Source organism: Chamaea fasciata, unplaced genomic scaffold (genome assembly GCF_029207755.1).
Source record: "Chamaea fasciata isolate MVZ Bird 193981 ecotype frontalis unplaced genomic scaffold, bChaFas1.0.hap1 SCAF_24, whole genome shotgun sequence".
In the NCBI taxonomy this organism is placed as follows: domain Eukaryota; kingdom Metazoa; phylum Chordata; class Aves; order Passeriformes; family Sylviidae; genus Chamaea; species Chamaea fasciata.
In genome coordinates, this window is record NW_027094109.1 from 6740592 (window position 1) to 6759187 (window position 18596).

At 56.5% G+C, this 18596-nt stretch overlaps 1 protein-coding gene across 3 annotated transcripts in view; it reads left to right on the forward strand.

The window, feature by feature from the left end:
• Positions 1-381: 381 nt before the first annotated feature.
• ZBTB16 (zinc finger and BTB domain containing 16) overlaps positions 382-18596 on the forward strand; it is a 54666-nt gene continuing 36451 nt past the window's right edge. The window contains exons 1-2 of one of the 3 annotated variants that reach the window (XM_066203320.1): positions 382-461; positions 930-2267. In XM_066203320.1, coding sequence (XP_066059417.1) covers positions 1000-2267 — 1268 coding nt within the window. In that variant the 5' untranslated portion in view covers positions 382-461; positions 930-999. Of the gene's footprint in view, positions 462-489; positions 2268-18596 lie in introns of those variants that run through there. The other 2 variants (XM_066203319.1, XM_066203318.1) reach the window with 2 other exon arrangements.

Below are 18596 nucleotides of genomic sequence, written 5' to 3' on the forward strand. Positions count from 1 at the left end.
GGGGCCGGGGGTCCGCCCAGGCGCGGCTCGGGGGGCGGCTTTGTCTGGCGCGGGCGCGGCGGTGGGCGCAGCCCGTCGGGGCGCGCAGCCCCGCCGGCAGCGGGGCCGGGGGCGGCCGCGCCGCCGCCCGGTGCCGCTGCCCGGTACCGCCGGCCTTCCGGGTGCCGGGCCCCCCGCCGCCGCCCGCGGCTCCTCCATGTTTGTTGTCGGCAGCGCTGTCCAGCCGCCGCCGCTCCGCTCCCCGCAAGGTGCGGGGCCGCGCGGGGCGGGGCCGGGCGGGGGCGCCCGCACTCAGCCCGGCGGGGGCGCGGGCGGGGCGGGCGGGTGGGTGGGGGCGGCCTGACGCGGGCGCGGGGCGGCCCGGGGGCCGGCGCCGCCGTGATTTGCTGCGCGGCGCGGCGAGCGGCGGCGGCGGCGATGAGAGCGGGCAGTGCGAACTGCCGGAGCAGCCGCCGGCCGCCGTGAGTGCGGGCGAGGGGGGGCGGCACCGGGACCCCCCCGCGTCCCCCGCCCCGGGACCGCCGTGGGGCTTCGCCGCGCACCTGATGGGGCCGCGCTGCCGGCGGGACGGGGCGGCCGGAGCTGGAGCCGGGCGGCGGCGGGGGATGCGCACCTTCCTCTCCCTTCCTTCCCCTGCCTTTCCCGGCCGGCGGTGGCGGGGACGCGGCTCCGCCGGGAGCGGATCCGCCGGGAAGCGCGGAAACTTTTGGGCGAGTCGCTGCTGGGCTGCGGGCTAACTTCCCTCTCCTCCCCGCTCCCTTCTACTCCTTGCTCCCTTTTCCTCTCCTTCCTCCCCCCGGCTTTTCTCTGTCCCCCTCCTTTTTTCTCTTTTTTCCCCTTTTCTCTCTCTTTCGTCCCTTCCCTTCCCGCTCCCCCTTTCCCGCTCTGCTCTGCTCCTCTCCCCCTCCGCCTTTTGTTTTCGCAGATAGTCGGCACACAAAGCTGGTCCCAGATTTGAGCGACGGCGAGACACCCTGATGTGTGAGCCTGGGGCGTGCCATGGATCTGACTAAGATGGGGCTGATCCAGCTGCAGAACCCCTGCCACCCCACCGGGCTGCTGCACAAAGCCAACCAGATGCGCCTGGCGGGGACGCTGTGCGACGTGGTCATCATGGTGGACAGCCAGGAGTTCCACGCGCACCGGACCGTGCTGGCCTGCACCAGCAAGATGTTCGAGATCCTCTTCCACCGCAACAGCCAGCACTACACCCTGGACTTCCTCTCGCCAAAGACGTTCCAGCAGATCCTGGAGTACGCGTACACCGCCACCCTACAAGCCAAGGTCGAGGACCTGGATGACCTGCTCTATGCTGCCGAGATCCTGGAAATAGAGTACCTGGAGGAGCAGTGCCTGAAGATCCTGGAGACTATACAGGCTTCTGAGGACAATGACACCGAGGTCGCCATGGCTGATGGAGGTGCCACCACCACCACTGAGGAAGAGGAGGAGAGGAAGTCGAGGTACATCAAGGGCCTCTTCATCTCCAAGCCAACTGGTGAGGAAGGTGGCTATGCTGGCATGGCCAGCCAGAGCCTGCCTGCAGCCACACTGGAGCAGAGCCCCTCTGCCTCCGCATCCTACTGCTCCCTCTCTTCCATGAGCCCCACCAAGGCGGCGGTGGACAGCTTGATGACCATCGGGCAGTCCCTGCTGCAGGGCGCCCTGCCACCCAGTGCCCCCGAGGACTCACGCTCTGCCACCACCCGCCGCCCCTCTGGCCTCGCCGAAGTCAAAACTGAAGCGATGCAGGTGGACGAGGCCTCCAGCCACGACAGCCCCCGGACAGCCGAGCCCGGTGCCTCCAGTGGGGAGAAGCCTGATGAGAAGGGCAAGGAAGGACCCGGCACCCCGACCCGCAGCAGTGTCATCACCAGTGCCCGTGAACTGCACTACTCCCGTGAGGAGGGTGCCGAGCCGCCCCCTGAGCCTGGCCAGGGGCTGCCGCTGGGGCCGGAGCCATCCGCCGCTGCCCCGGGAGAGAAGCCCTTGGGCATCTACTCGCTGCTGCCGAACCACAAGACTGAGCCGGTGCTCGGCGTGCCGCCCACCGTGGCGTCCGCCCTGCACGTGCAGCCGGCCCTGGCGGTCTCCATGGACTTCAGCGCCTATGGCGGGCTGCTGCCCCAGGGCTTCATCCAGCGGGAGCTGTTCAGCAAGCTGGGGGAGCTGGCAGCCGGCATGAAGACAGAGAGCAGAGCCCTGGGCGAGCAGTGCAGCGTGTGTGGGGCAGAGCTGCCGGACAACGAGACCCTCGAGCAGCACAGGTGAGTGCCGAGGCCGTGCTGTGGCGTGCTGCACCGGGCGGCCGGGATCTCACCTCGGGGTTTCTGTTTCTGGTTGAGCATCATATGCGCTGGTGCGAAGTTTCCATCGTGTACCCCAAAACCAGCTTGTGGAGTAGCGTTCTCAGAGGGGTGGCTGTTGCAGCTCCCCCAGGTCTGGAGACCATGCCAGAAGGTTCTTTCCAGCGAGTGCTGGCTGGGGACAGCCCAGATGAGCTGAGACCATCGTGTTTCCTGCGAGCATAAACCCCACCAGTTTCCCTGACTGGCATCAACCAGGCAGCTCACAGTTGCTATCCTTTGAGTTTAGGGATCTGCGTGTGGAGAGATGCAGTGGGGGCAGAGAGCACTCGTCCACTCTCTGCCGAGAGCTGGTCCCTCCTGTGCCAGTGCCGGGGCACGCCGGCACGGGTAGTGGTGGCAGCCTGTGGTGACTTGCCAGTCTGGGGGGTTTCGTGCTGCTCAGCTTTCCGGTTTGTGGAACAGTTACACTTTGCACAAAGCGGCTCGGGGGTCAGGCTGGGTAACGCCGGGGCGAGCGCTGAGGGCTCGGGCTGCCGCAGAGCCGTGGGTCTGTCCCTGCGGGGAAGGTCCAGGGCTGAACCTCCGGTGGCTGCAGATGCGGCTCCGGGACTCCCCTGCTCAGGATGGGGGGATCTGTGTGCCCACTCCCAGCCCCGCTGCCTGGGGATTTGCTGCGGGGTGGGAGCGTGGTGGTGGTTACTGACACGGAGCTCAGTGCTCCGCTGTTTATTGCCTCCTGGTCGTGCTTCAGGGACCAGGGTTTGTTCCCTGATTTGGCTGGAGAAGGAAGCCACGTTAATTACCACACCAAAATCGGCGTCGCCACTCAAATCCCATGGCTCTGAACGTGCTCCGTCGAGCGCTGCTCTGGCCCCCGGTGTGGCTGCAGCCCCGCGACAGGACGGCAGCGTCCTGCCTGGGGAAGACATCACCGGCATGGTGCCGTAGCTTCTCCCTGCCTCCCCTGGCCGCGCACCCTGTCAGATTTTTAATGAATCAACAGGTTAATTAGTCGTGATGCACACAAGGCGCTCCGGGGCCGGTGTCCGTGCCGGCGCGCCTCTGGCGGGGCAGTCGGTGCTGCCGGCGGGATCGCTGCTGTCGGCTGCCGGAGCAGCGGCTCCCCGTCCGCTCAGCCCGTGAACGCTCCGGGTGCAGGGCGGCCGCTGCCGAGCCGGGATCCTCAGCCCTGCGCGGGTCTGCGAGTGCTGGCAGCGTCACCCCTCGCTGTGCCGCGTGGACCCTGCGGGGAGCAGCCTTCACCCCTTGAGGGTCTTCGGCTCCGTGTGGGGGCACAGCCGCTTTCGGCTTTGTTTCCCCCTCTGGCAAGTGGGAGAGCTGGGGCTGGCGTTGGTTACGTCCCCGAAGCCACCTCGGCCGTGCAGTGATGCAGACCGAACGTCACCGGGAGAGCTGCAGTGAGGGCTCAGGGAGAATTTTAACGTGTCTTTCTACCACGGCCTCAAGGCTCTCCCTTTCCGCCCAGCAATTGCTGTGGCCGCAGTGCAGGGCGATGCTGGGGCTGTCCGGAGGCTTCTGTCGCCAGCCGTGAATCTGTCCAGAGGGAGGGAGAGCTGCGCGGTCAGATCCTTCCCCGCGTGGTGGAGAGATGCGGGAGCATGGCCCAGCTGTCCAGCACAGCAGCCCCTCTTTCACTGCGCCTTCCCGGGCTCAGATTGTTTTGACAGCCGCGGCTGCAACCGTAGCTTATTTCTCACTTATTCATGATCCTTATCGTGAGGCTGGGCACACGCCGTGCTCCGCGGGGCTCGGGGTCTGCCTGGAGCACGGAGCTCAGTACTGGCCCCTGCCAGTGGAGCCTTAAAGGCACTTGCTGAAGCCAGCACCAAACTCTGTTTGCCTGTTCTTGCTTTCAGACTGATTACCTGGTGCTGGCAAACTTTGCAGGGTTAGCCAAATCCTTTGAGCCGTGTTTAAACTGATCTGTAAGACCGTCCATGTTGAAAGGCATTGGGTAACAGTCCAATGAACTCACTCCCTGGCCCCCAAAGTCTAAATCCCAGGCGGTTTGTGTGTAGACAGGGTCTCATGTGGCTTTTTTATAGTGTTTGCTTTCTAATACGTTGTGAGAATTACCATTTGGGGAGGATTTGTGGGATCCTATTGTATTCATGGAGCTGTTAAACAGCATCTGCGCTGGGTTGGGATCTGCAGCTCTCTACCGGAGCAGCTCTGGTGGCAGCTGCACCGTGCTGGCTGCGGGCTCCTCTTTGCTCCACTGCCTGGTGGTGAGGGGGCCTGGGGACCCCCTCCCCAACCGGCTGGAGGGGGGGCAGGATGTGCCAGGGGCACCACGGTGCCACTCGTTGACTTTCGCTGACCTCTTTCTGCCGTGCACTCGCTGCTGTGGTTTTGCTTTCCGACCCTGATGCGAGGCGGAGATGCCCGATCAGAGCCGTTCCCAGCTGTGGTGAGCTGGGGCCAGGGGCAGGGGCGGGGGTACTTCCCTGTTCCACGGGGTGTTTGGCTGCAGTGTGGCAGCTTCCACGTGCCAAGCCCCGGCAGGTGACAGAGCCTGAAGCCTCCCAGCACCAACGCCGCTCGTTTCTCGGTGCGCCGGCGCCTGCCGAGCCTGTTTGCAGAGCACAGGCAGCCCATGCATATGGTGGGGCTGTTTGTTTACCCACACACATGCCTATAGAAGTGTAAACATATATGTTTATAGTCTTGGAGCCTTCTGAGTGTTGTTCCCGTCTTCATTAGTATGGGAAGCACGTGCAGGAAAAAGGAGAGCAGAGGGTTGGCCTGGCCTCGGCAAGCACAGGGGGCCACTGGCCCTGGGTGACAGACAGTGCCCGAGGGACAGTCATCTGCCCTGGCCCAGTGAGGTGACATGGCTCCTTGGCCTCGTGGCAGCATTGTCTGTGCCGTGTCATACTCAGGAGCGCTGAGCTGTGACCTTTGGGGGGCCAAGTGGCCAAAAGCCTTGGTGCTGCCTCTGCTCGGGATTTTCAGGTCCCTGAACCCACCGGCTGCTGCGTGATACATTTTTTTTCTCCCTTACCAAGCTTATGATTTTGACTAATTGAGTGCAGATTGAGTCGTCGAGTCTTTAATTTTTTTTATAAAAGATTTCCTTCTGGGTTCAGCAAAGTTCAGACTTAATCTAATGTTAGTATTGATCGTCACTTCTAATTGCAGACAAAAAAGCCATAGTTCAGTGGCCCTTTTGGGGGCTGTTTGGTGAAGGAAAACCTCCAAGCTGCAAGGCGAGAGCTGTGCTGAGCTGCCAACTGAGCCTGGCATAATTTGTCATCGGGAAGTTAAATACCTTAAAACTTTAAAAAAAAATTAAACTATGCCTTTCATAAAGCAATAGAGAGTGGGAAGGCTGCCAGTGGGGATGTGATCCCATACGCTTCATTTATGGCACAGTCGAAGATCCCAAGCTGACGCTGCTCGGGCATTCACCCGGCACGGCGATGCGGCTGCCGGCAGCACGTGTCAGTGAGAGATGGAGATGCTGGTCTGGAAAGCAAAAGGGCTTTCGTGGTGATCGTGTCGTGAGGCCAGTGGAGGCCAGTGGTGGGTGGCTGCTCCTCATGGAGTGATTTTGGGAGGAAGGTGCTTGTCCTCACTGTCATGTGGGAGGATGTACCTTGGGGAAAGCTTCCATGCCAACCCTCGGCTCTGTTCTGCATTTTGAGGTTCCGTGGCTGAGCCGTCAGCTCAAGATGTGTGTGCGCCAGTGGAGGATTTAAGGACAGGGTAAGGAGGCTCACTCTGCCCCAATGGCTGCTGGCCAGCCACTGCACGCCAAACTCCAGATTTGTGCCCTTTTCCCATCGAGGGACAGAAAAGCAGTGGATCTGCCTGATTGCTACCAGTAGCACCAGTGTTCAGGGCCAGGCATCGATGCTCCCACCAGTCTGAAATGCTCCTGCTTGGGAAAACTGCAGCCTCCCATCTGGATCCAGCCTTTGGCTTTTCCTCTGGCAGCCTCACCTCCCCTCTCTCCACCTGGATTAGCTGAGCGTTGTACTGCTAATGCCATTAGGCACATTGGCACTGCTCGGCATGTCACAGTGAGAAACAGATGCAGTGTACCATTAAAGCAATAAACGTGATAAATCGGATCCCAAGTGCTTTGTGAGATGTTATTAGTGTTAATTTCAGTCGCTGAATACAGTAGTTGTTTTTTTATTTTATTTTAAGCATTTGTCAATTTATGTTCCACTGCAATTTCAACTTTAAAAAAGGAGAAAAAATGGAAAGCAAGGCGGGGAGGGAAGGAAAAGCCGGGGCAGCAGCCCCCCAAACTCTGCCCATGATTACTTCCAGAGTTCGAGGATGACCTGGCAGCTCTTGTTTCTTGCTGATGGGCCTTATTAGTGGCACCTGGCATCATAAGGGGCTAATGGAAACCAGCGTTCCCGGCTGCCGGGCCGCGGTGCAGGGCAGCCGGGCGAGGAAGCTCTTATTAGCTTTATGGGCAGGGGGACGTGCCCCGCTCAGGAAATGAATGTTGCAGCTAAGGTCCACAGCGCTGACCCCGAGCGTGTAACCTGTGAGCGCTGGCCGAGACCCCGCGCAGGATGCTTGGGATTTCGGGGGCTCTCTGGTTCTTGTCATGGGCAGAGGGGGAATACAACGTGGTATGTTGCAGCCTTGAACTTTTGATTTATTCAGTGGGTGACTTAACCATTTCCATACTCAGCTCCAAGTGTGGAGGGAGAAAAGCCCCCTTTGGCTTCCACACTATTCCATCCATTACTCTGCATCAGTTTAGTTATGCGTGCACTGCATTTGAAAGCAAAGCTCTGAGGTTCCCGTCAGAAAACACCTATTTCTGTGTGGTTTTTTGTTCATTCGTTTGCTTGTTTCCCCCTGCCCAGTGAAACTCTGGTTTCTCCTGGCTGTGATGCCTGGTGCTTCTGACACCTTGCAGAGGGACATCCAGGGGCGTGACGGGGTCGTTGCCTGCCCTCCGCGTGTGTGCAGCCCCTTACCCACCAGGACCCCAGTGCATGAAACCTGCTGCACTGAGGACACTTGGATGGCTTTTCCCCAGAGCTGGCTGTTGCTGCAGCAGCTCGATGAGATTTGTAGAGCATCCTCAGCCCTTGTTACACCTCACACAGTGATGTTGGTTAAAATGCCTTTGCAGCCATACAGAGGGCCCCTCAGAGTGCTGGTTCGGGGTGGCTCTGTCCACCCTTTCTTCCTTTCCCTGTGGAGCATGGGAGTGGTGCAGAGCAGCCTGGGCTGTTGGTGACAGAGCATTCCTGCAGCCTTCCCTGCTTCTGCGGGATGTTGGTTCTTTAGTTACACCAGTCTGTAAATCTGTTTTCCTTGGATAGAGTAAAATGATCTGCATTTTCCTTTTTGCCTGCAATTAGCAAGATTTTTCTTTTATTCCCCCCCCTACCCCCCTTTACAGCTTCAAGAGAGGCTTTAAATGAGTAATTACTAAATATTTCCCGGCAGCCAAACACGGGGCCATGGCATCTCCTGTTGCAAAAGTGAAAAATATTTCTGTTTGCAGTTAATTTTAGTGGCAGGCAGATCATGTTAACTGGGTGTAATTGCTTCCAGATATGGCAGAGGGTTTTGTGTGTTGGGATGAAGGGTCTGGTAAGTGCTCACTTCCTGTGTAAATTAGCCTATTCCATTCATTCCTCCTCACCCGGCAGTCCTGGCTTGTGTCACTCTGCCAATGAGGGGTTCTTCTCCCCGGCCTGGCTCAGCACTTTATGGTGGGATCAGTCCTTTGCAGAGCATCGCTCCCTCCTTTGCTGGAAGGGATCTGCATCCCGCTCTGCAGCCGGTGACCTGGACAAAGCTTGGTGTGCACCGTGGCCCTGGTAGGGTTTAGTGGTGTGACAGGTACCAGCTGAAACGGGGAGGGTGGCACAAAGGGAATTTCAGACAGGATATCATAGGAACAGCAGGAAAAGGTTCTTGCATTCTTTGGAATAAATGCAGACATGGCAGGGGAGTCTTCGTGTGGCCAGACACCTTTTAACATTCGCTGATGAGTTTCCAGTGCATTTGTGACATCTGCTTATGTTCCCAGGCTCAACCCCAGTTGCTCAGGCCTGCTGTGGGGTTTTCAGGAGCATCACCCGTGTGTCCGTTCTGGATAATCTTTATCCAGGCTGAGGCATGCCTGAACCACTTGGTTTCAGTTGGGATCACACTGGTTCGCATTGGCAGTGCTCTGGGTAACTTCTGAGCTGACAGCAGAGCAGCAGGAACCTCTGAACGAGCACAAGTGCTGTTGGACCACATCATTCACAAAAGAGGTCGATTCCTCTTTTCGGCAAGAGGTCACTGCATCGGAAGGAGGGAGCATTGCCCTAAAATCTGGGTTGTGGGAGCGAGCCTTTGTGGCCCGCGCTCACGCGCTGGCCGGGGGCCAGGGCCGCCCGGATCATTTTCGCTGTAGTGTTCTTAACTGATTTTAAGTAGATTATGGTTGGATACGCGCCCTGCTGTGCTGGTTCAGGTTCCCATTGGCCTTCGTTGTCTCATTGCTGTTTTATTGGCACGCTGTTTAGCAAACAAGCCAGCGATGTGCGATTGAGGAGAAGCTTCTCCACGTAGGCACGAGCGCGGCAAGGCGCGCAAAGCCTGGCTAGAGCCGCCCGCCCGCCCGCCATAAATCAGCGTTAAACACCCTGCTTTGTTACCGGTGTCAGCGCGGGAGATGGGCTGTTATCGGCGTGTATCAGGCGGGCTGATAACCCCGGCTCTGTTCAGTGCTGTGCGAGGAGCGGCTGGAGGCAGCGGGGGAGCGCGCCGGGTGCCGGCACGGGCCGTGCTGTGGCGTTTGCCATGCACACCACCAAGGGGGCCTCTGCATCTCCTGCTTGAAAAAACGCACCTTCATGCCTCTGCAGCTTGTGGCGGGGAGGAAGGTGCTTGCTCTCTCGCCTTGGTGACCTATAAAGAAGGGAAACTGAGCCTAAAAACAAAGAGAAACTCAAAAAGCCCACAGCCTCAAGCACCAGGCCATTTCCATCGCCAGCAGCAGGCTTCAAAAGACGTGTGGTAGGGGTACTTGAGGACGTGTTTTAGTGGTGGGTTTGGCAGTGCTGGGGGCAAACGGTTGGTCTCAATGCTCTCGGACATCTTTCCCAACCTTTGTGATTCCCATATACCAACCCTGCGAGAGTTCAAGGAGTGTTTGGACAATGCTCTCAGGCACGTGGTGGGATTTTTGGGGCTGTCCTGTGCAGTGGCAGTACTTGGATGTTGATGATCCTTTTGGGTTCAGGATATTCTGTGGTTTTATGATTTCCACACCAGGTACTGCACTACTTACAACCCGCATGTGGTTTGCCACTCCATCATAACTACTGAATGTGCTTTTATGCTTTTGTCACTGGGGATGGTGCTGGACTCCACATGCTTTGCCCTTGGTCACCTTCCCTCATTCTTGTCTCCATGCAGTATTTATAGTAAATCATATTAGAAGGGAGTGCTAAGGAGGAAGCATGATTCATCCTGCTTGAAACCACCACTGACATAAATAAAGGGAAAGCGCTTACTACGTGTTTTTTATTATAGTATTTAGGGACAGGTTGTACTAATTTTGGCATGCACAGAGTAAACCTAGGAGGGCTATGACTCCAAGAAATCCAGTTTCACCACAGCACAGGCTGTGTATTTAAAAAACTCTACCAAAACCCGGCCAGCCTCCCGGCTGTGTGTGTGTGCACAGCAGCACAAGGCTTTTGGGGCAGCTCGTTGCCTTCCAGATTTCACTGCATGTCTTTGGCTGTTCCGTTGGTTTCTCAGGGCTTTGAGCAGGAGCAGGGATGGCTGTGAGCTCAGGCATCACCTTTACCTGTGAGGGTGGTAAGGCCCTGGCACAGGTTCCCACAGAATCTGTGGCTGCCCCATCCCTGGAAGTGTCCAAGGCCAGACTGGACTGGGCTTGGAGCAACCTGGGATAGTGGAAGGTGTCCCTGCCCGTGGCAAAGGATTGAAATGAGATGAGCTTTAAGGTCTCTCCCAACCTAAGCCGTTCTATTCTCAAAGATCTGGAATAGGATGTGCAAGTCGTGGCAGAAAAGGGCTCGCTGATGAGGGGATGCACAGAGAGGATGTGCAGAGGGGACGCTCGGTGCAGCGACCCTGCCAACGGCTCTCAGACTGCGTGCGTCTGGGCTGCCACAGGCAGCGCTGGTGACGGATCTTATCTCAGCTGGGCACGGGCTGCAGTCACAGCCGGCTGCTCAGCACACGCGAACGGCCTTTGCGTGGGAGGGAGAAGGCAGCAGTGCTGTTCAGCACTCCCACCTCACTGCCCACCCTGCACGCCACCAGCGCACCGTGCGCTGGGCGGCCGGGCCACGCTGCCACGTGTGCCACAGCACCGGGCTGGTCCTCTCTGCCGTGGGGTGGTCGGGGCCCCGCAGAGTGCCACCAGCCCGCACACCGGGGCCCCTTTCTGCGAAATGGCACGGTGCTCAGAGCCGGAACCCTCTGTATGGCCCGCCTGCTCACCCCCCCTCCAGGGCGTTCTGCTATTTTTACCGGGAACGAGGTGATTTCCTCTTCTCTTTCTTCCTTCCCCTTGTTCGTAGAAAAGATCCCAAGTGCCAAGCCCAGGGCAGGGCACTCCTGTGAATAAGAGCAGTGACCAGAGGCTCTTGTCACACGTGAAGCCTCTTTGGGCAGCTCTGCCCACACTGCTCTTGCCTTCTCTTGCACGTTTTGCCTTGGTGGGAACCAGCGTGTGCAGTGAAACTGGCAGGAAACTTGCTTCTCTGTAGCAGGAATCATCTTAGAAACATTTTAGCTTGGATGAAAACCTTCCCAGTGGAAGAAAAGTGAAAAGCAATTGCGTTTGCTTCCCAGTTTCCTGTTTCCTCTGTGGGTGAGGGATGGGGAAATGCTTTCCTGACTTTGTTATGCCTCCCCCGGCCTTTCAGTTCGTCATCACCCTAGCTGGAGGGCAGCATTTGGTCGGGGCTTTTTGGGGGAATTTGGGATTTGCATTTCTGGGGCTGTGGGGAAGATTGTGTGTAGGGCAGGGCTGCAGGAAGCGGGTGTTGTGGTGGGAACTGGGCCACTGGCAGCTCCCAGCCTGCAGGGCGCTGAGTCAGCAGTACCTGAGAGTGGGGCAGCACCGGGGCTGCCAGGGGATGCCCCCAGACCTGCCTGTGGGATTCCCCCAGCCCAGTCCTGCCCATGGTTCTGGGGAGGGGCACTGGGATCTCGGGATGCAGAGGCAAGTGCTTGTATTGATTTCTGGCTTCTCTGACCCTTTGGCTGGAGGTGGCTCTTCCCTCAGCGTTGAACCAAATACAACTTAAAGCAGTGCAGAAATGTTTGTCATCCTTCCCTTGGAGTAGTGAGCACTGCCCAATGCATTATTTAGCGGGGTGGAATCTGTGGCAGGCTGCCCTGGAGCACAGGCCACGACCAGCCAGCACGTGGGTGGTGGGAGCAGGGGCCTCTGGTGGGTTGTGTGCTAAGGATGCAGGCATTACTGGGAGGAGAGCTTACACCGGACCTTGCACTGGGAGAGAGACCTGTCCACCTCTGCCTGCCCAGAAGATGGGAAGAGGGTGGCAGAAGAGGGGACCATGGTCCTGGGGGGCTGACTGAGGGGCCACAGAGATGGCATCTCCTGAGGACGACACTCGGGATGCTTTTCGCCGTATCCCATAGTGCCGTGTCCTCATGGTGTGGCACCAAAGGCTGGGCTGCTGCTGGCAGCTGTGATGCATCCTCCTCTGGCTGGAGGTGGAGAACAGCTCGCTCCTGTTCTCCCTAATTAGCACCTTTGTTGCTAAGTGAGCGAAGCGGCCGTGCATGGCGAGCTTCCCGCCAGCGATCCGTGTGTCGAGGAAGGGCCCTGCCATCGTCACCACATGGAGGTGGCATGCAGTGTGCAGCCAAGTGCGCCCGAGCCAGGCTGCTCACAGCCCTCCTGCTCCAGAGACTGTGTGCTCCAGGGACGGTGGCTGTGCTGCTCCTCGTGCCCCGGGCAGCCCAACGCTGCCTCAGCAAGGTGCTGATTTACCGTGTGCCGTGATGGTCATCCTCCAGGTGCCACCGCTGTCACCTGTTGTGCCGAGGGTTGCTGCTGAGGCAGCCCTTCTGCTCCGGTCTGCAGCAAGCGTATTTTCAATTACCTCTGGTCACCTCTCGCACAGTGTCTGCCCTGGCTGTCTGGGTCAGACATGAGTTAGCTGCAAGTGTCACCATGTTAAAGGGAATAACCGTGTCGTCTTCGAAGGGATGGTAACGATGGATGTTAATGCCTGTGGAATGACAGCCTGTAGCACTGCTCATTAAACAGGACTCCATTTGGATTGCCAAATCCCTTTGATTCTTCCTGCGTTATCTTCTGTCTCGTCCTGACTCTGCATCCCAGCACTGGGGTTTTATTATTTTATAGGAGCTGTAATGTTCAGGCTGTGCCGGGTGGCAGTGGTTGATGCGCTCTCCCCACCATCCTCCTCCTCCTCCTCCTCCTCTTCAGGGTGCTCTTCAGCAGTGAACCAAGAAACATTTGGTGGCTGGAGCCTGTGGGGGCTCCTGGCCTCCAGTCATGTTTCGTGTGGGCCTGAGAGATTTTAGCCTGCTTAGCACCTGCTACCTTTTCCCAAGGAAAAGTTTCTCAAGGAAGATTTTTCTCAAAACAATCTTGGTAAACAACTATCCTTTCTCAAAACAATCCTTGTCCAGCTGGTGTTTTCTGTTTGTCTAGTTTAACCAACAGCATTAGAGAGATGTCGTTCCTATTCACCAATCATGTTTAGTCTGTATCGGGACACCTTATAAAAGGCAGTAAGAATTAAACAAAAAAGAGCCTTCTTTTTCTATACCTTTTGCCTTCTGAATTATTTGGAGTATTTCGTGTCCTACAGCAACAGTTTTGCAGCCAGAATATCCCATGTTTAGGGGTGTTTCTTGGAAAATCCATAATATTTGCGCTAACGAGTGATGGTTTTGTCATTTTCAGTATCTGTTGCTGGTCAGTTTCCCCTGTGTGTATAAACTTTGCCTTTTCCTTAGTAAATATTGCCAGGGAAAATGAGGGTGAAAAGCATCATGACCGTCTGGCACAGAGATGGGGCTGTCCCTGCACTGCTGCCTGTCCCAGCCCAGCTCTGGAGTGGCCAGTCCCAAAAGGATGTGCGGAGGAACCTGGATGCAGCCCCAGCTGCTGACACTTCCAGGGCAGCACTGAGCTGCCCACGGGAAGGACCAGCTGGGGAGCAGCAATGGTGCTGAGCATCATTCTCACCCAACGTATTATTGTTCTTGCAAGAGCTGATTTGAAATCTATTTAACTTTTCAGTGCCCTGTACCCCTTTAAACGTTACCCCTTTAAACACTTCCAGTATGTTCTCGCTGATGGGTTACCTTTTCTTTCCCCTTGGGCTATAATTAGTGTCCTTTACACAGAATTGCCTTAGAATTGGATTTGAAGAAGATAAGAATCAAATTACCAGTATTTATCTTGTAAATTCCAAAAGTTCTACTGAGAGGCATGGTACAAGAAGGATTTTTAAAATATTGTGGAAACACCAACCTCCTGTGAATCCCAGGGTTCCCCTGAGGGTCACATCTGCAAAGTACCTTGGGATGCAGGACAGAGCCGGGAGGGAGATAGGACGGTTCCTTCCCCACCAAAACCACCCTGCTGGTGGACTGGAGAGACAGCTTGCTGGCCAAACACCTCCCCAGGTAGGTGAAGGTGCTGAGTCAGGGCAAGCATCCCTTCTCCCAGTGGGTGACTGGATGCAGGGTGGGAGCATTATCTCAGGCTGGGCTTTGGTCCTGGCTTTCACATCTGGTCCCATCTAAGCTGGGGGGAGGAGCCTTTGAAATGCCACCTCTCTCCCACTTTTCCAGTCTCCCACCTGGGGTCCCTCCGCACTGACAGGCAGTTCTCAGATGGTGAGGCAAGATGAGCACCAGAAGTGGGTGGAGGTAATTTTGGTGGGCTCTGTTTTGGCAGAAATTAAGCATCTGAATTGAAATGAAGGAGATGTAGAGCATGGGCAGCTAAGACTGTATTTTCATAATGTAAACAGTTGCAGAAGAAGATTAATGGCATCTGTGTAAACACTCCATTGCAGCAGTGAGAGGTTGGGGTTTTTTTAATAGTTAGAAAATACTAAGGGAGGCTGGAGGCAGGAGACACCGCACTTCCCTCCTGCTCACACCTTCCACCTCCCCGTCCATCCCACAGTAAATATTCCAGCCGCCCTCAGCCCCGCTCTCCCTTCTCGCAGTAAATTACATATTAAAGTAGCCTGGTAACTGAGCACCGGTTGCTGCGCGATAAGCTCCGGGAAATCGATATGTTTGCCATGTGCCTGCTTGTTTATGACACCTGCCTGCCGAGCAGTTGAGCAATGCTCCGCGGGCCTGGGCTGTGCTCACGGGAGGGGCTGCAGCAGCACCGAAGGATTTTTTTGCTCCCCAAGCAAAATATTGCCCAGAGCTGCCTGACAGCATCCTGTCAGGGGGGTAAAAAAACAGCAGCGATGGTCTTTGGTGATGCAGAGCACAGGGAGGCAGGTAGGATCAGAGTACGGGTCACAGCTTCATCCATTTTGGGGGCTCCTCCCAGCCCCTCCAAAGGTTTCTGCCCTGCTTCCATTTGCCACCTCCATGGGTAGGTGTGGGAGCGGAGGCCAGGAGTTTAAACACTCATTTTGTGCACCCGGGGCAGGGAGGCAGCTGCCCGCACACGGAGCTTTGCGGGTGGGGTTTGGCATCTTCAGAGCACTGTGCCACGAGCCACCGGGCAGGGACCGTGCATTTGCCAGAGTGACACAGAGGACCCACTGGCTGCATTTTGCTGCTCAGGATGTGCCCCAGCCGCTCAGTCTGTGAGCTGCCAGCCCCAGCTCAGCTCATGGACGGGGATAGCCCTGACTTGAGAGGACTCTTCCCCTGGACTTCCCAGCCCAAGAGTTTGGGTGCTTTGCTAGTGCAAGGGTGGGTTCCTGCTCACATCCCCCATGCTCCAGTGGGGCTTTGGGGTGGGAGCGGGTATTTTTTTCTGAAATCCCAACTCAGCAAGCTGTAGTAATTGACCTTTTGACCCAGATATGAAGTTGGAAGGTAAAAGATACAGCTTGCAAGTTTTTTATAAAACTGTTGACCTCTCACAAGATTGACTCAGAGATAATAGTAATTATCAACAGCTTATGGTGGATCTAATCGATGGTGAACATTACCTCTTGCCTAAAACTGAAGGTCGGTGTTTTACTGCAGCAGAGATAACTGCCATGGGTGTTCACCCTGCCATCAGCCAGTAAAATGTCCCTGTACAGAGGAATTCCCTGAATGGAGCTTGTGTGGTTCCTGTAGGAAAACAGACTCATGGGATGGCTCAGTGCAGTGCCCAGGTGTGGAGTTTGGCGGTGCTGAATGCTTCAGTTCAGACCAAACAGCTTCCTTGGCATTGTGCTGGCACGCCAGGGCAGTGGCTCCCTTGGGATACTTGGAACAGGAGAGTGGGCAAGGGGAGGCAACACCCTGCTCCAAGGAGACACGTCCTCTTCCCTAGCTTTTGATTGTGTGCTTTCACTTTTTATGTACAAAAGATTGTCCATTTAATTAACTTGAGAATGCAATTTCAAAACCACTAATGCTTTACACATGACAGCTTTTAAAACACAAGTAGTGTTCCAGCACTGCGCCACACTCCCTCTGCCTGTTCTGGGTTGTTTTGGAGGCAGACGTTCCCTCTCAGCAACCTCGATTCTTGGACAGGATTTGAACTGATCTGAGGTGTTTGATCCTGAGTTTGCCTTGTCAGTGTGCCTGGGCTGTCAGGAGCCCTCCATAGGCAATGGCAGTGATTCCCTCCATGTCCTTGTCTTTCCCTGGATCTCACCTGTTAGTCTCCAGACAACTGTACCGTGAGCTGGAGCATCTTTTCTCTGGCACTGGTGAGCAGCCTTCATTTCTGTTTCTTAAGTCTTGGGTTTACCTTTTTTACCTTTGTTTTGGTAGAGCTGGTTTCTAATGGATGTGCTTCTGTGCACACCCTCACTTTGACCCCTCACCTGAAACACCCTTCAACCTTTCCAGGTTCCTTAGTTTTTACCAGGCATCTTTAAGTTGTCCTGAATGGAGGAGGTGGGGGGATGCTGCAGAGGCTGGCCAGGTGGATGCAGCATGGTCAGTCCATGTATCTTATCCAAAATCTGCCCACACTTGCTGGTGTGAGACCCCAGGGTGCCCTCTCTGCAACCAGCGCAGGGATGAGCCCCAGACCTGGCTCCTCTCACTTCCCTCACTGTAAAGGGGAATTGCAGGTGGCTCTGGGGAAACCCCTGATTTTCCCTCCCACGTGCCTTTCCCCCAGCCTGGCGCAGGGAAATCGGGTGGGAACCTGGAAGCAAGTCACTGCATTTGTTGTTAAAAACTTGCGTGCACCACCCCCCCCCCCCAGCCCGCTCCTTTCTCCCCCCCCCCCTTTTTTTTTGTAGCTTAGAAACCTCTCTTTGTGGCAGAAGGCTGGGAGGGTTTGAATGCCACATCCCGGCGTAGGAGGCTGACTGGGACCATACGGCTTTATCATTCATTAATTCCTGTGCTCATTCATCCCCCTATTTAAACTTCTCTGTAAAGACAGGAGCTACAGATGGTCTTTTGGTACCCGCTTTAGCCGCCAGCCCTCAGCCCCGACAAAGGGGTACAGAGGGAGCAGCAGAGTGTACAAAATATTTCCAACCATTAGAAATCGAGGTCTCATTCACTGGCAGCTCCTGTTTTGAAAGCGCATTTATGCAAGAGCATCGTAACCCCTGAGCCAGAGCATGGCCAGGAGTGGGGCTGCACTGAAGGGCATCGTCAGCCGCTTTTGCCTGGGATAATTTGGTGCCGGGTCACTGTTTCCAGTTTTATTTAGGAATTTATTACCGTTACAACACCAACATCACACTCTGGGTGCGGGAAGCAATGACCAGAGTGTGCCTGGCAGTGATGCTGTGCCTCAGGTATCCCAGGGCAGCTCATGGTGCTTTGTCCTTGCTGTTTGCTGGCACAAAGGCCACCACGTTCCCAGCATGTTGAGGTTTTCCGTGTGGTGACAATGACGTGCTGAGCTGGGGCTGCAGTGCTGGGAGTGACACCCGTGACACCTCTGCCTGCCCATGCTCCAGTTGCCACAAGTGTTTCAAGTCCCACAGGCACAGGGGGTGCTCAGAGCTCCCACTGTCCCTGTGTTTTTGCCCTCAGGAAAGGTTTGCAGGAAGGCGCTAGGTCTGTGGGGATGCAAGGGGGTGGCAGTTGCGCTCCTTGCCAGAGGAGGAATTGCCAATGTCATGGAGATTGTGGAGCTGCTGGGGCACACAGGGGACATCTCCTTAACAAACAGACTGGCTGGCTGCTGCCGAGGGGGCTCCAGACCTGATCCCAGGCACAGCATTCACTGGCGTGATCCATCCTTTCTTGAGGAAAGTCGGGACCAAAAGTTTTCTCATGGAAAAACCAAATTCTGCGATCTCGTTTTTGCACATGCTGTGCTTAAATATTAACACCAATTGAGCAAATTGCCTTTTAACTGCCTTTATTTGCTTTCATTAACGGTATAATTTAAAAGCTCCCGAATTTGCATGGAACCTGTTGTGCATGTTGGGGAGGGGGGTGAGGCTGCTCATAAATGGATTAATGGTGAGCAAGCCTCCTTGGGGAGGTCCCACGGTGCCAGGATGGCTCAGCAACGCCCGGGTTCGGGACGCCGCGTACTTTTGGCGGGGGCCGGGGGGAGTGGAGCGTGTTGTCAGTGCTGGCATCCCGCTCGGAGCTTGGCTCGCCCGGAAGGTATTTATTTATTTTTCGGCAAAACATGTTGTACACTGAGCAAAACTAATTACGGAGAGCTGAGGCAGCGTCGTCCTGCGGGTGCGCCGGCGCTGGAAGCGGTGCAGGAGGCTAAAACTGCGGGGGAGCGTTGCCGGTGCCTGCCCCTGCCGCTGTCCCCCGTGCGGGGCCCTGCAGCGGCGGGCGGCATCTGCCCGCGCAGCTCTGCCGGGAGGTGACAGCTTCCAGCGCGATTCCAGCCAGCGGCCGCTCGCTCCCTCTGCGCTGATGTCCGTGTGGTTTTGGGAGCAAAGCCAGCTCGGGCACGGTGGATGCGGAGCAGTCCCGTGTGCTGCGCCGTGCCGTGCCGTGCCGTGCCGTGCCGTGCCGTGCCGTGCCGTGCCGTGCCGTGCCGTGCCGTGCCGTGCCGTGCCGTGCCGACGGCTCCGCTCAGGCTGCGCGAGCTCCTTTGGCACTTCCCATTTCCCGTCTCTCCCAAAAATACACGTTTTCCGAGGGGGATTTTGCAGTTGG